Source organism: Cnephaeus nilssonii (genome assembly GCF_951640355.1).
Source record: "Cnephaeus nilssonii genome assembly, chromosome: 21".
Lineage (NCBI taxonomy): Eukaryota > Metazoa > Chordata > Mammalia > Chiroptera > Vespertilionidae > Cnephaeus > Cnephaeus nilssonii.
Window position 1 is genome coordinate 6,646,701 of NC_137092.1, and position 12,131 is coordinate 6,658,831.

The 12,131-nt window shown below is 50.0% G+C and overlaps 1 protein-coding gene across 1 annotated transcript; it reads left to right on the forward strand.

Annotated features, from left to right (window-relative positions):
* Positions 1-6,544: 6,544 nt before the first annotated feature.
* On the forward strand, positions 6,545-7,495 carry LOC307093521 (olfactory receptor 11A1-like; the record flags this gene model as incomplete). Its single annotated transcript, XM_079761689.1, has 1 exon — positions 6,545-7,495. The coding sequence occupies one exon, from the start codon at positions 6,545-6,547 to the stop codon at positions 7,493-7,495; it is 951 nt and encodes a 316-aa protein (XP_079617815.1).
* Between the last annotated feature and the right edge of the window lie 4,636 nt (positions 7,496-12,131).

Sequence of the window (12,131 nt, forward strand, 5' to 3'; positions counted from 1 at the left end):
TTTGCAGTAACTGTTACTTCAAAATATCATATGACAAAATATTTTTTATTTCAGAGAGGAAGGGAGAGACAGAGAGAGATAGAAACATCAATGATGAGAGAGAATCATTGACTGGCTGCCTCCTGCATGTCCCACACTGGGGATTGAACCTGCAACCTGAGCATGTGCCCTGACCAAGAATCGAACCGTGACCTCCTGGTTCATAGGTCGATGCTATGCTATTAGTATTTTTAATCAATGACAACAATCCAAGAGTCCCCAAGTTCTTTAGAAACCTAATGAATGGCTTTAACAATGTTCTAGCTTTTAACCACACCTCCACAGTAAGGAAATGTTCGGTAATTTTACTTCCTGAGGATAGAAACAAATTGAATACTTCCTTCAAAATATTATTTAATCCACCCTAAAACATAATGTAACCTCACACGTGTTCAACCATGAAAGTTCTTTGCAAAGGTCATCATAAATACAGAGACATTATTAAAATGGAAGCTCAACTCAGGGGAAAGCAAGGGAGAAAGATTTCCTCTCAGGGGAAGGTAGCTTGGTTTCATATCATTTGCAAGACAAACAGCAATTCCCGCCAGAGTCCTGTGGGAAATGCCCACAGCACCGCGTCAGGGGAGAGTATGGCTTTGCCCACAGAGGGACTGGAGTCGGCGCAGAGGGAGGCGGCTGAAAATTGGGGCCAGAACGCACCTGCCCTCCTGGGTTCCTGGGTTAAGACAGCCTTTGTTCGCTTAGTTTTTGTCAAGGATGCAGGGAGGTGTCTTTCTAGATAAAAGCAGGATTCCAGAAGTCTGGCCCAGTTCTCTGAATCCAGGAGAGAGAGACATGCCCTTGTGTCTGTGGCCTGGCGCCCCAAAGTAGGAGGGAACCCCTGGGAGGCACCAGCAGGTAACGCTCACCTGTTCTGTGGGGTACCCTTCAGCTTTGCCCGTGTTAAGTCTGTCCTTGCTAGATGAGGCCAGGGGTGCAGGTTCCTAGCATCCCCAATCAGCTATGAGTGTAGCCACAAAACCAAGCTATGTGTCTGGTTGACTGGCAGCAGCTGGCCAAGGTCAAGGGTCCTCGCCCATTAGCGGAATGTTGGCTGAATTGACTGGTGAATTCACTGAGCAATGAATTCAGCTGAGAGAATGACCCCCTCAGAGAGCAGCCGTGTCCCTCCATGACCTCCCTGGCTTTATTTTTTGTTAGTGGAAGCAACAAAACCTGTGATTATTCACAGGAAATAGGCTGAACTGATTTTTTCTAAGATGATAAAAGTGTTTTTACTTTGCTTTGTGATAAACCTGCTCTTTCCTACATTCTTACTACGTGTTTGTGTCCTGGGGAAACGGAATGCTTCCCAATTAGAAGAAGAAAATCAAGTTTAAAGGGATGTTAGAAATCCCCAACCCAGGGCTTCCGTCTCCTTTCATTGTCTCCACAAGTTGTTCTTGCTGGGCATCTGTGAAGGGGAGCGGTGCCCTCTAAGAGCCCACCTACTGGGATCGGAGGGCGGGAGGGAGTGGAAGGGACGGGGAAGAGGGAGGAGGGGAGGAAGCTCTACCAGTTCCCCAGCACTTACCCTGTGCCTGTGCGACCGGAGTCACGGACCTGCTGCCTGGTTTGGGCTCCAGCAGCGGAGACAGCCAAGTTAACACGAGCAAAGCCCACACCTCTCCTCTTCCAATAATAATCGTTCAATTCCTCCCTTCTGCAGAGGAGGTGGGGGAGAGGCGGTGGCGGCATGCTGGGGCAGGGGGTGAGTCTCTGCTGTTGCCGCCTCTGCGGCCTCCCCCCCGCCCCCCCCCCCCCCCCAAAGCCTCCTTTGCACCGGCCTGGAGGCGGTGGAGCATCTCACATGTCTTTGCGGGCGAGCAGGGATGTGAACCCAGGCCTGTTGACTCTAGCGCCTGCGCTCTTCCGCAGGGTCCTCAGCCGTCCGGCCCCTCCTTCCTTTCACCTGCTGCCCGTCCTCCCAGGTGTTTGTGCACAGCCCTGGGCAGGAAGGCGAGGCCTGGGAGAGGAAGTGGCAGCTCCTGGGGATGTTCTCAGAAAGGACTCCTGGCCCTAACTAGTTTGGCTCAGTGGATAGAGCATCAGCCTGTGGACTGAAGGGTCCCGGGTTCGATTCCAGGCAAGGGCATGTACCTTGGTTGCGGGCACATCCCCAGTAGGGGGTGTGCAGGAAGCAGCTGACCAATGTTCCTAACTCTCTACTCTTCTCCCTTCCTCTCTGTAAAAAATTAATAAAATATATTTTTTTAAAAAAAGAAAGAAAGGATTCCTGGGTTTTTAAGGTAATAGGCTGGCCTGGTTTTCTTTTAAGATCTAAAGGAAGGACAGAAGTGGCAGCTGGAGCCCGGCCGGTGTGGCTCAGTGGTTGAGCATCCACCTATGAACCAGGAGGTCCCCGTTCAATTCCTGGTCAGGGCACATGCCCGGGTTGTGGGCTTGATCCCCAGTGTGGGGTGAGCAGGAGGCAGCCGATCAGTGATTCTCTCTCATCATTGATGTTTCTCTCTCTCTCTCCCTCTCCTTTCCTCTCTGAAATCAATAAAAATATATTTAAAAAAGAAAAAGAAAGAAGTAGCAGCGGGAAAAGCAGTCCAGAGGCAGATGGAGCGGCTGTCAGACTTTTCGAGGTTGCGCACATCAACAGCACAGCAGGCCTCACGCGCCCTGAAGGTCACACCTTCCTCCCCTCTGCCCGCCTCTGTGAGATCACGCAAACCAGCCGATGGCAGTGCCAGCGGTTAGGAGCGACGGGTCCAGGGTGAGTCTGAACCTCCCTCTGCCGCTTCCCGGCTGATGACCACGGTGAGTTTATGAACCATCTGAAAGCAAGGACAGTAAGTGCACCACCACACAGGGCTGTTGTGATGCGTAGACGAGCTATACATTTCCAGCACTTAGAGTAGCCTGGGATTGAGTAATGTCATCATTAGCAGTGTTGGGGTGCAGGGCGGCAGGCAGCCCCCAATAGCCCACAATGGCATATTGATTATTTTGAATTAAAATTACTTGACGAGCAGCCGGCACAAGGCAGGCACCTTGACCCTCCAGGGTCACCTTGAATGCAGGAAATGGGTCTCCCTGGAAAGGCTTCCCTCCTCACTGTGGGGTGCTGAGACACCCTATTGCTGCCCTCAAGGAAGCCAGAGCCTAAAAGCTTGCACGAGCAAACCTGTCACTCCTTTACTAACTCACTGCGCAAGCCCAAACTTGGCGTAGATTCTCAGTAACCAGCACCCAAACTTAAGTGTCTTTGTCTCGTGATTTCTTCACAAATTCCTTGTTTGTCTGAAAAATAGAAAAAGCTGGCTGCTTCATCATTTCATAACAGCATCATCGTTTATGCTCTCCTGTGTGTGTGCATTACATTGCCTTTTCTCCTGTTAATCTGCCTGGTTTTGTGCCAATGTTATTAGTGCAGCCATCAGAACCCAGGAAGGGCCGAGGGGGAGGGACACACACCCCCCCCAACAGCATAGAAGCAGACACAGCCAGGAGCCCTCTCTCTGGGTCTCGGATCCTTAGTTGTGCTTTGCAGAGGGGGGTGAGGGGGGTGAAGAGGCCTCTCTCGGTGCCTTCCGCAGGCTCCACGTGGTGAGCTCAGAGTCTGGGCCTCCTCTAGGCACCAGGACTGTCGGTCGGCACGGCGTCCAGGTTAGTTCTGTGAGCCACTTGCAAAGCTGAAAATGGGGCTCCCCAGATGGTATCTAGGGCACTGGATCTATTTTATTTTATTTTTTATTGAATGTATTGGGGTGATATCTATACTAATAAGAGGGTAATATGCTAATAGATCGGGTCAACTGGCCACCTTCCAGATGTCCAACTTCCTTCTGGACAAGCCATTTGTGGTGGGGGCTGAAGCAGAGGCAGTTAGGGGTGAGATCAGGCTGGCAGGGGAGGGCCATTGGGGGCAACCAGGCCTGCAGGGTAAGGCTGTTGGGGGTGACCAGGCCTGCAGGGGAGGGCCATTGGGGGTGACCAGGCCAGCAGGGGAGGGCAGTTGGGGGCATTAGGCAGGCAGTCAGGTGAGTGGTTAGGAGCCAGTGGTCCTGGATTGCGAGAGGGATGTCCAACTGGGATCGGGCCTAAACTGGCAGTCGGACATCCCTCAAGGGGTCCCAGATTGGAGAGGGTGCAGGCTGGGCTGAGGGACAACTCCCCCCCCCCCCCCCCCCCGCATGCATGAATTTCATGCACCGGGCCTCTAGTTGGTTAATAAAATTATATTGGCTTCAGGTGTGCAATTCTATAAGATATCATCTGTATTGTGTGTTCACCACCCCAAGTCAAGCCTCCTTCCATCACCATTTATTCCCCCTTTACCTTCTTCCACCTCCCCCCACCCCCTTTCCCTCTGGTAATCATCATACTGTGGTCTGTCTGTGTCTATGAGTTTGGTGTTTTGTTTTTGCTTAATCCCTTCACCTTTTTTCACCCAGCCCCATACCACTTCCCCTATAACAGCTGTCAGTCTGTTCTCTGTATCTGAGTCTGTTTCTATTTTGATTTTTAGTTTATTTTGTTCACTAGAGTCTGCAGATGAGTGAAATCATATGGTACTTGTCTTTCTCTGACTGGCTCATTTCACTTAGCATAATATTGTCCAGGTCCATCCATGATGTCAAAAAAGGTAAGATTTCCTTCTTTCTTACAGCCCAGTGGTATTCATACTGTAAATGTACCACAGCTTTTTTTATCCACTCATCTACTGATGGGCACGTGGGCTGCTTCCAAATCTTGGCTATTGTAAATAACACTGCAATGAACACAGGGGTGCATATATTTTTTCAAATTAATGTTTTGGGTTTCTTTGGATATATTCCTGAATCAAATAGTTTGGGTCAATTTTAAAAAAGGATCAATGTATTGCCAAAGGTTATTAGTCTGATGAGAGAAAGCAGGAGGGGCTGAATTCCTCACGCTCTTACACACACAAACACTGCAGGGTGAGGCAGAAGAAACTGTTGCTAATGCCCCCTTCAAAGTAAGGGCAATCAGTGCTGGGCGAACTGAAGTCACGTTGGCAGCCCTGAGAGCAGTGACTTCCCAGGCTTTGTGTCTGTATGCTTTTGGCATGCCAGGCACATGTTCAGTTCTTCACCCACCCATTTAACGGATGAGAAACTGTCTCAGAAGTTAAACAACTGGTTCAAGGTCTGACTCATAAGGCAGAGCCCCTGGCTTTGTTTAGGGTTGTTGCTACTGGTGAAAACTGCCTCATTATCACACACACACGGTGCTCTCTGCCTGCGGTGGGTTTTCCCAGCTCCGCCCACTCACCCGCAGCAGCCGGCCCCTTCCTGGTGAAGGGGGGCAGACCCAGTGCACCGGGGTTGAGAACAGCAGTGCTTTGGGGGCAGTTTCTCTGTCTGCCCTGAGCTTAGTGGCGGGTGTATGGCTTGACCCTGGATGGAACTGAGCGGGGAGCCTTGGGCTTCCTTATCTCACTGGAAAGAACTGGAGGCTCTTCTACTCAACTGGTCGGTGGCACACATTACCTTAGGCCCGTGGTCGGCAAACTGCGGCTCGTGAGCCACATGCGGCTCTTTGGCCCCTTGAGTGTGGCTCTTCCACAAAATACCACGGCCTGGGCCAGTCTATTTTGAAGAAGTGGCGTTAGAAGAAGTTTAAGTTTAAAAAATGTGGCTCTCAAAAGAAATTTCAGTCGTTGTCCTGTTGATATTTGGCTCTGTTGACTAATGAGTTTGCCGACCACTGCCTTAGGCCACCTGCTTCTGAACCTTCTTTTGCCATTTACTGGAGCTCTAGATCTTTGCAATGGCCTGATTTTACTTTTTTTTTTTTAATTGTGAGAAAAAGCACTCCTGCCCTTGTGTGACACCAGCTTGGGCTGTGACCTAAGAGTCAGAGAACCTCAAATCTCACACTCATAGAATTTTCTCTTGATAGGATCATGGAAAACAAAACAGAAGTAATAAACATACCTCTCAACTCACCAAGACGCTGAAAGGAGAGAAACACATACTAGGTGTGCTAGGGACCATTTCCCTAAAACTAAACGTGCTTGAAGTGGGGGAGTGGGGGAGTCGGGGGGTCTCCTGTCGGGGAGTTCGCAAACCCTCGGGAGCGTGCCCACCTTCCTTTTAGATTTTCTTCCGTTCCTTCCACAACTCCCCAGGCTACCGTAGCACATTCAGGAAGGGCACAGAGCAGGGGTTCTCCTTCTTTCTTTTTTCTTCCCCCTTTCTCCTCTTTGTATTCCTCTTCCTGTTTCTTCCATCACCTGCCAACCTTGTCCCTGATGAAGACAAAAACAAAACAAACAAACAAACAAAACAGGTGGGAGAAGAAGGTGGGAATTTGAAGTGGTCACAAGTTCTTAGTCCAAATTCTTCTGTTTCCCATGTCAGGCCTTGAAAACAAAGATGCTACTTCTCCACCCAAGTAAAAAGAACGTCCAAACACCTGAGTGGGGCATGACCGTCATCGACTATCAGCCCAGGCTCTGTGCGTAAGCCAGCAGCGTCTGCATCCTGCGTGTTTGGTCCCGGATGCTCTGCTCCCAGGAAGCCAAGGCATGGTCGTCCTGCCCTCGGAGAACCAGACAGCGCCCGTGGAATTCGTGCTCCGAGGATTTTCTTCCACCCGAGAGCTAAATGTTTTCCTCTTCCTGATGTTCCTCGTTTTCTACATCTTAATTGTTTCTGGAAACATCCTCATTGTCCTGCTGGTTTTGTTCAGCCATCACCTCCACACCCCCATGTACTTCTTCCTGGCGAACTTGTCCTTTCTGGAGATCTGGTATACCTCCAACATTGTCCCCAAGATGTTGCTGATCATCATAGCTGAAGAGAAGGCCATCTCTGTGGCTGGATGCCTGGCACAATTCTACTTCTTCGGGTCCCTGGCTGCCACTGAGTGTCTGCTGCTTGCTGTGATGTCCTATGACCGTTACCTGGCCATCTGTCAACCTCTCCACTACCCCATCCTCATGACTGGCCCCCTCTGCATGGGGCTGGCTGCCGGCTCTTGGCTCTGCTGCTTCCTCCTGACAGCAATCAGTCTGGTCCTACTGTCTAGACTAACCTTTTGTGGACCCAACGAAATCGATCACTTCTTCTGCGACTTTACTCCTCTGGTGCATCTCTCCTGCACGGACACCTCACTGACCGAGACCATTGCTTACGCCACCTCTTCAGCAGTGACTCTGGTCCCATTCCTTCTCATCGCAGCTTCTTACTCCTGCATTCTGGCCACCATCCTGAGAATCCCATCTGGCACAGGCCGGCAAAAGGCCTTCTCCACCTGCTCCTCCCACCTCACCATGGTCGCGGTGTTTTATGGGACACTGATTGCCACGTACCTTGTACCCTCAGCCAATTCATCTCAGCTCTTGCGCAAAGGGTCCTCTCTGCTCTACACCATCATGACGCCCATGTTCAACCCCATCGTCTACAGCCTGAGAAACAGAGACATCCATGAAGCCCTGAAAAACTGCTTAAGGAAGAAGCCAGGTTTCCTCAGGTGAAGCAAAAGGGAAAAGGGCCATCTTTGCCCAAGGGTTGATGAGCTGGATTGGAGAACCAGTCACTTAGATTCTTCCTAAAAGGCAACTACCTAAATCAGGAGCTACCAAAGCCAGGTGACCAGGTGCCTCTGCCTATGGTGAGGACACTGTCGAGTTCTGGCAGCTTCTGGTGAACTGATGTCCCAGAAATGGTCTACGTAGGACAGATTCTGCTCCATCATCCTCGGTAGAGCTGGAGCCTTGTGTTAGAGCTCACACCCAGAATGAGCTGGTAAGGCTGGGTACTCACTCATTCAAATATTCATTCGAGGTCTACTCTACCCAGGGCATTGTACCACATCTCCGTCATAAAATAAACAAAAACAGAGGCAGTCTTAGTTCTCACTGAACTCACAGTCAATAGGGAGAAGACGGACATACATCAAATAGCTAATGTGAAACTACATATATAAATATAAAATTACACTTGTAATTCAAAATTTTAAATAATAAAATGACCACTATGCACTTATTAGAAAGACCAAAACTCGGAACACTGACAACACCAAATGCTGGCGAGGATGTGGAGCAACTGGAACTCTCATTCATTGCTGCTGGGAATGCAAAATGGTACAGACAGTTTGGAAGACAGTTTGCAAGTTTCTTACAAAATGAAACATACTTTGACAATATGATTCAGCAACTGCACTCCTTGGCATTTACCAAAATTAGTTAAAAACTTATGTCTACACAAAAACTGCACATGGGTGCTTATAACGACTTTATTCATAATGCCCCAAACTTGGAAGCAACCAAGATGTTCTTCAGTAGATGAATGGAAAAATAAACGGATACATCCAGACAATGAAATAATATTCAGCGTTAAAAAGAAATGAGCTATTAAGCCATAAAAAGACATAGAGGAAACTTAAATGCATATAACTAAGTGAAAGATCAGCCAACCTGTAAAGGCTACACACCATGTGATCCCAACTCCATGACATTCTGGAAAAGGCCAAACTCTGGACGCGGCAAAAAGATCAGTGGCTGCCAGAGGTTGGGGTTTGGGGGAAGATAACTGGGCAGAGCACAGAGGACTTTTTGGGCATTGAAACTCTGTATGATGTTATAATGGTGGATACATGTCATTACATATTTGTCAAAACCTATGGAATGCACAATACCAAGAGTGAACCCTAATGTAAACTATGGAGTTCAGTGATTAGGATGTGTCCATGTAAATTCATTGATTGTAACAAATGGGCCACTGTGGTGGGGGATGTGGATAGTTGGGGAGGCTATGCAAGTGTGGGTGCAGAGAGTATATGGAAAATCTCTGTACTTTCCACTCGATACTGTATTCTATACTTTCTCTTTCTGAGAACCTAAAACTACTCTAAAAAGGCCTTCTCCACCTGCTCCTCCCACCTCACCATGGTCGCGGTGTTTTATGGGACACTGATTGCCACGTACCTTGTACCCTCAGCCAATTCATCTCAGCTCTTGCGCAAAGGGTCCTCTCTGCTCTACACCATCATGACGCCCATGTTCAACCCCATCGTCTACAGCCTGAGAAATCTCTGTACTTTCCACTCGATACTGTATTCTATACTTTCTCTTTCTGAGAACCTAAAACTACTCTAAAAAGGCCTTAAAATAAACTTGTTTAAACATAATAATAGTAATCATAGTTATAAGATGTTAATTATGCATCAAGAATGCGGAGCCTGGCTGGCATGGCTCAGTGGTTAAGCATCGACCTATGAACCAGGAAGTCATGGTTCAATTCCCGGTCAGGGCACATGCCCAGGTTGTGGGCTCCATCCCCTGTGTGGGCCGTGCAAGAGGCAGCCAATCAATAATTCTCTCTCATCATTGATGTTTCTATCTCTCTTTCCCTCTCCTCTCTCCCTTCCTCTCTGAAATCAATAAAAATACATTAAAAAGAAGGAGGAGGAGGAGGAGGAGGAGGAGGAGGAGGAGGAGGAGGAGGAGGAGGAGGAGGAGATGTATTAGGACTTCAACTTAGAAAAAGGAAAAATATGTGTTGCTTCAGTTCCTTCCCCTGGAGTAGACTTGGCATGTTCTAATCCTTTGCTCTCTAGGACCTGGAAGTGGAAATGGAGATTTGGGGAAAGGAGGCGGGGCAAAGGGCCCACACCAACCTCTGCCTCCCCTGCTGCTGAGGGGGCAGACTCAGTTGGCGGGAGGGAGGGGGGTAGGGGGGGTAGAGAGGCGGGAAGGGGGCCTTCATTTTAATTAAGTGCCATCTCTTTTGCCAGGCTCTCTGCCAGGCTCTTGCTTGGACTCGCTCCCCGTGCTGCTGGCATCGGGCGTGGTGGGCATGTGTTTGTTCTTTGTGCAACTCTGAAGAGCTGAGTCGACTTCAGAGTAGAGAAGCTGAGGTCAGCATCACACTGGCAGAGGAGCCTGCCTCCTGGTGTGGCTCCTACAAGGATGGGAGTATCCCTTGCCTAAATTTCCCTATTGGAGCTTTCTTCTTTCTTTTGAGTTAAGCAGAGAGATGGTGTTGGCCATTCATGGGGGTTCCTCGGTGCCCTGGCTGGGAAATGACACATGCCGTCCTGGTGTCTGCAAACACTCTCAGGCTGGGCCTTAGGAAGAGACAATTGCCCTGTTCTTGCTCCTCTTGTAAACTAGGAAAGTCAAAGTCAGTTCTCAGTTATCCGTCAGAGACTCATCTGTGGCAGGTGTTGGTGTCCAATTAGCTCAGGGGGAGCTGGGGAGCTGGATAGCACAGCAGGCTTTTGTTCACGGGCAAGTGTACTAGTAAAATCTGGGCGCTGCCACTTTCGTAGCTCGCCGAGCCCAGCCTTTCTCCTCTCTGAAGGAGGAAATGCCAAGCCTGTCTCACGGCCACCAAGCGAGAGCATGGCCAGCGCAGTCGGGCCCACAGGAAGAGCTCGGAAAAGAGCAGGTCTTGTGCCGGGCCAGCGGGGCTCAGTGGTTGAGTGTTGACCTTAAACCAGGAGGTCACGGTTTGACTCCCGGGCAGGGTGCGGGAGGCAGCCAGCCTATCAGTGATTCTCTCTCATCAGTGATTCTCTCTCATCATCTCTCTCTCCCTCTCCTTTCCTCCCTAAAATCAACAAAATATATTTTTCAAAAAAAGGTCTTGTAACTCTGCTTAAACTGTCCTGTAGCAAGAATTTATGTTTTGCATTGTAAAGTAATAAACCTTCAGAATGTTTAAGGCCCAGAGAGGATGTATGAATTAGCTAGTCTCTCTTCTCTCATGGAGAGGGAAGTGGTCCCCTGGGTGAGGGGTGGACTTTCGCTGGTTAATTATAAAAAAAGACTAGAATCTGGCACTTCCGTTTCTGAGTCCAGGCCTCTCTCCCCTGCACCACACCACCTGCCAACTCGGTGGCTCTTCTCCTTGCCCGGTGAGCATAAGGAACTCGGCTGCATACACCAGGACTCCCTGAGCATCCCTGTCTTCTTATATGTGGCCGGGAGGGAGTGTCGTGCATCATGGCACATGCCAGAGCCCTTGACCCCCCTGGCAGCCCCCAGTGCCACGTTGCACCTCCTACGAGCTCACGGACTCCAGTCGGGTGGCACAGGCTCAGGATGTTGGTGGCCAGCACGGTGGGTTGCAGCTGGGAAAGCACCTCCCCACCCTCCTTCTGCGGGAAGCCACCGGGCCAGCCTCCCAAATGGGAAGAGGGCTCGCTGGGTGCAGAACCGGCTTCTTACTTCCGCTGAGACGTGTCTCTCAGCTGAAACACAGCCCGGTCCCACAGCTGTCATTAAACCCCGGCTAAGAACCAGCGCTCTGGCCACCTGGCCCCGCGGTTTCCCATCCTTAGAGTTGGGCAAAGGTGCCTAAGGAGCCCGCAACGAGGGGAGGAGGCTGAGCAGCCTGAGCCCCGCCCCTCTGCTCCCTGAGCAGTTCTGCTTTATCTGTCTTATTTATTGCTGTTCTATTTACAACTTTATTTGAATAAAGACTTCTGCTGCTATATATAGAGACAACATACACACGTATCTTATTTTAACTAGGCATTCGTTATAGCTTCCCTTATTTTTCTTTCTGGAAAAATATGCAAAAACACAGAGGGCCTGTTGGGCTCAATGTGTGTCCTGTGGGGTCGGGAGAGTTGGTGTGGCCTAGGAGGAGGAGGAGGAGGAGGAGGGGATATTTAGAGAAGGCCACAGCTCCTGTGGATGACTGTATGTCACGGTCATCTCCCTGCCCTGCATTTGTTAAGCTCTGAGTCTCTGTAACTGACTTCTCTTCTGTAAGTTGCACCTCAAAGCGACACTTGCCAATGACTTCCCTGCGTTTAGGAAGGATGCCTGCGCTCGCCGGGCCCTGGACACCCCCAGTTAGCGTGGCCACCCCCTGGTGTGTTTGTTCTTCGAAGCTCAGGAGTGGGTGGCTAACAAAAGGAGCCTCTTGTCGTCCAGACTTAGATACCTTCTGAGGAGAAGCAAAGGGAAGGCGACACGGCGAACCCAGAGTTCCTGATGCGTGTCCCAGGGCTGTGCAGTCCTTTGCTGACGGAGAGGAGAGGCTAGAGATGTACAGTCAAGGCTGGAGGGGGTAAGGGGGGTCAGGAGGAGATCATGGCCACTTCTGTGGGTCGATTCCTGGTCAGGGCACATGCCTAGGTTGCAGGTTCAATCCCTG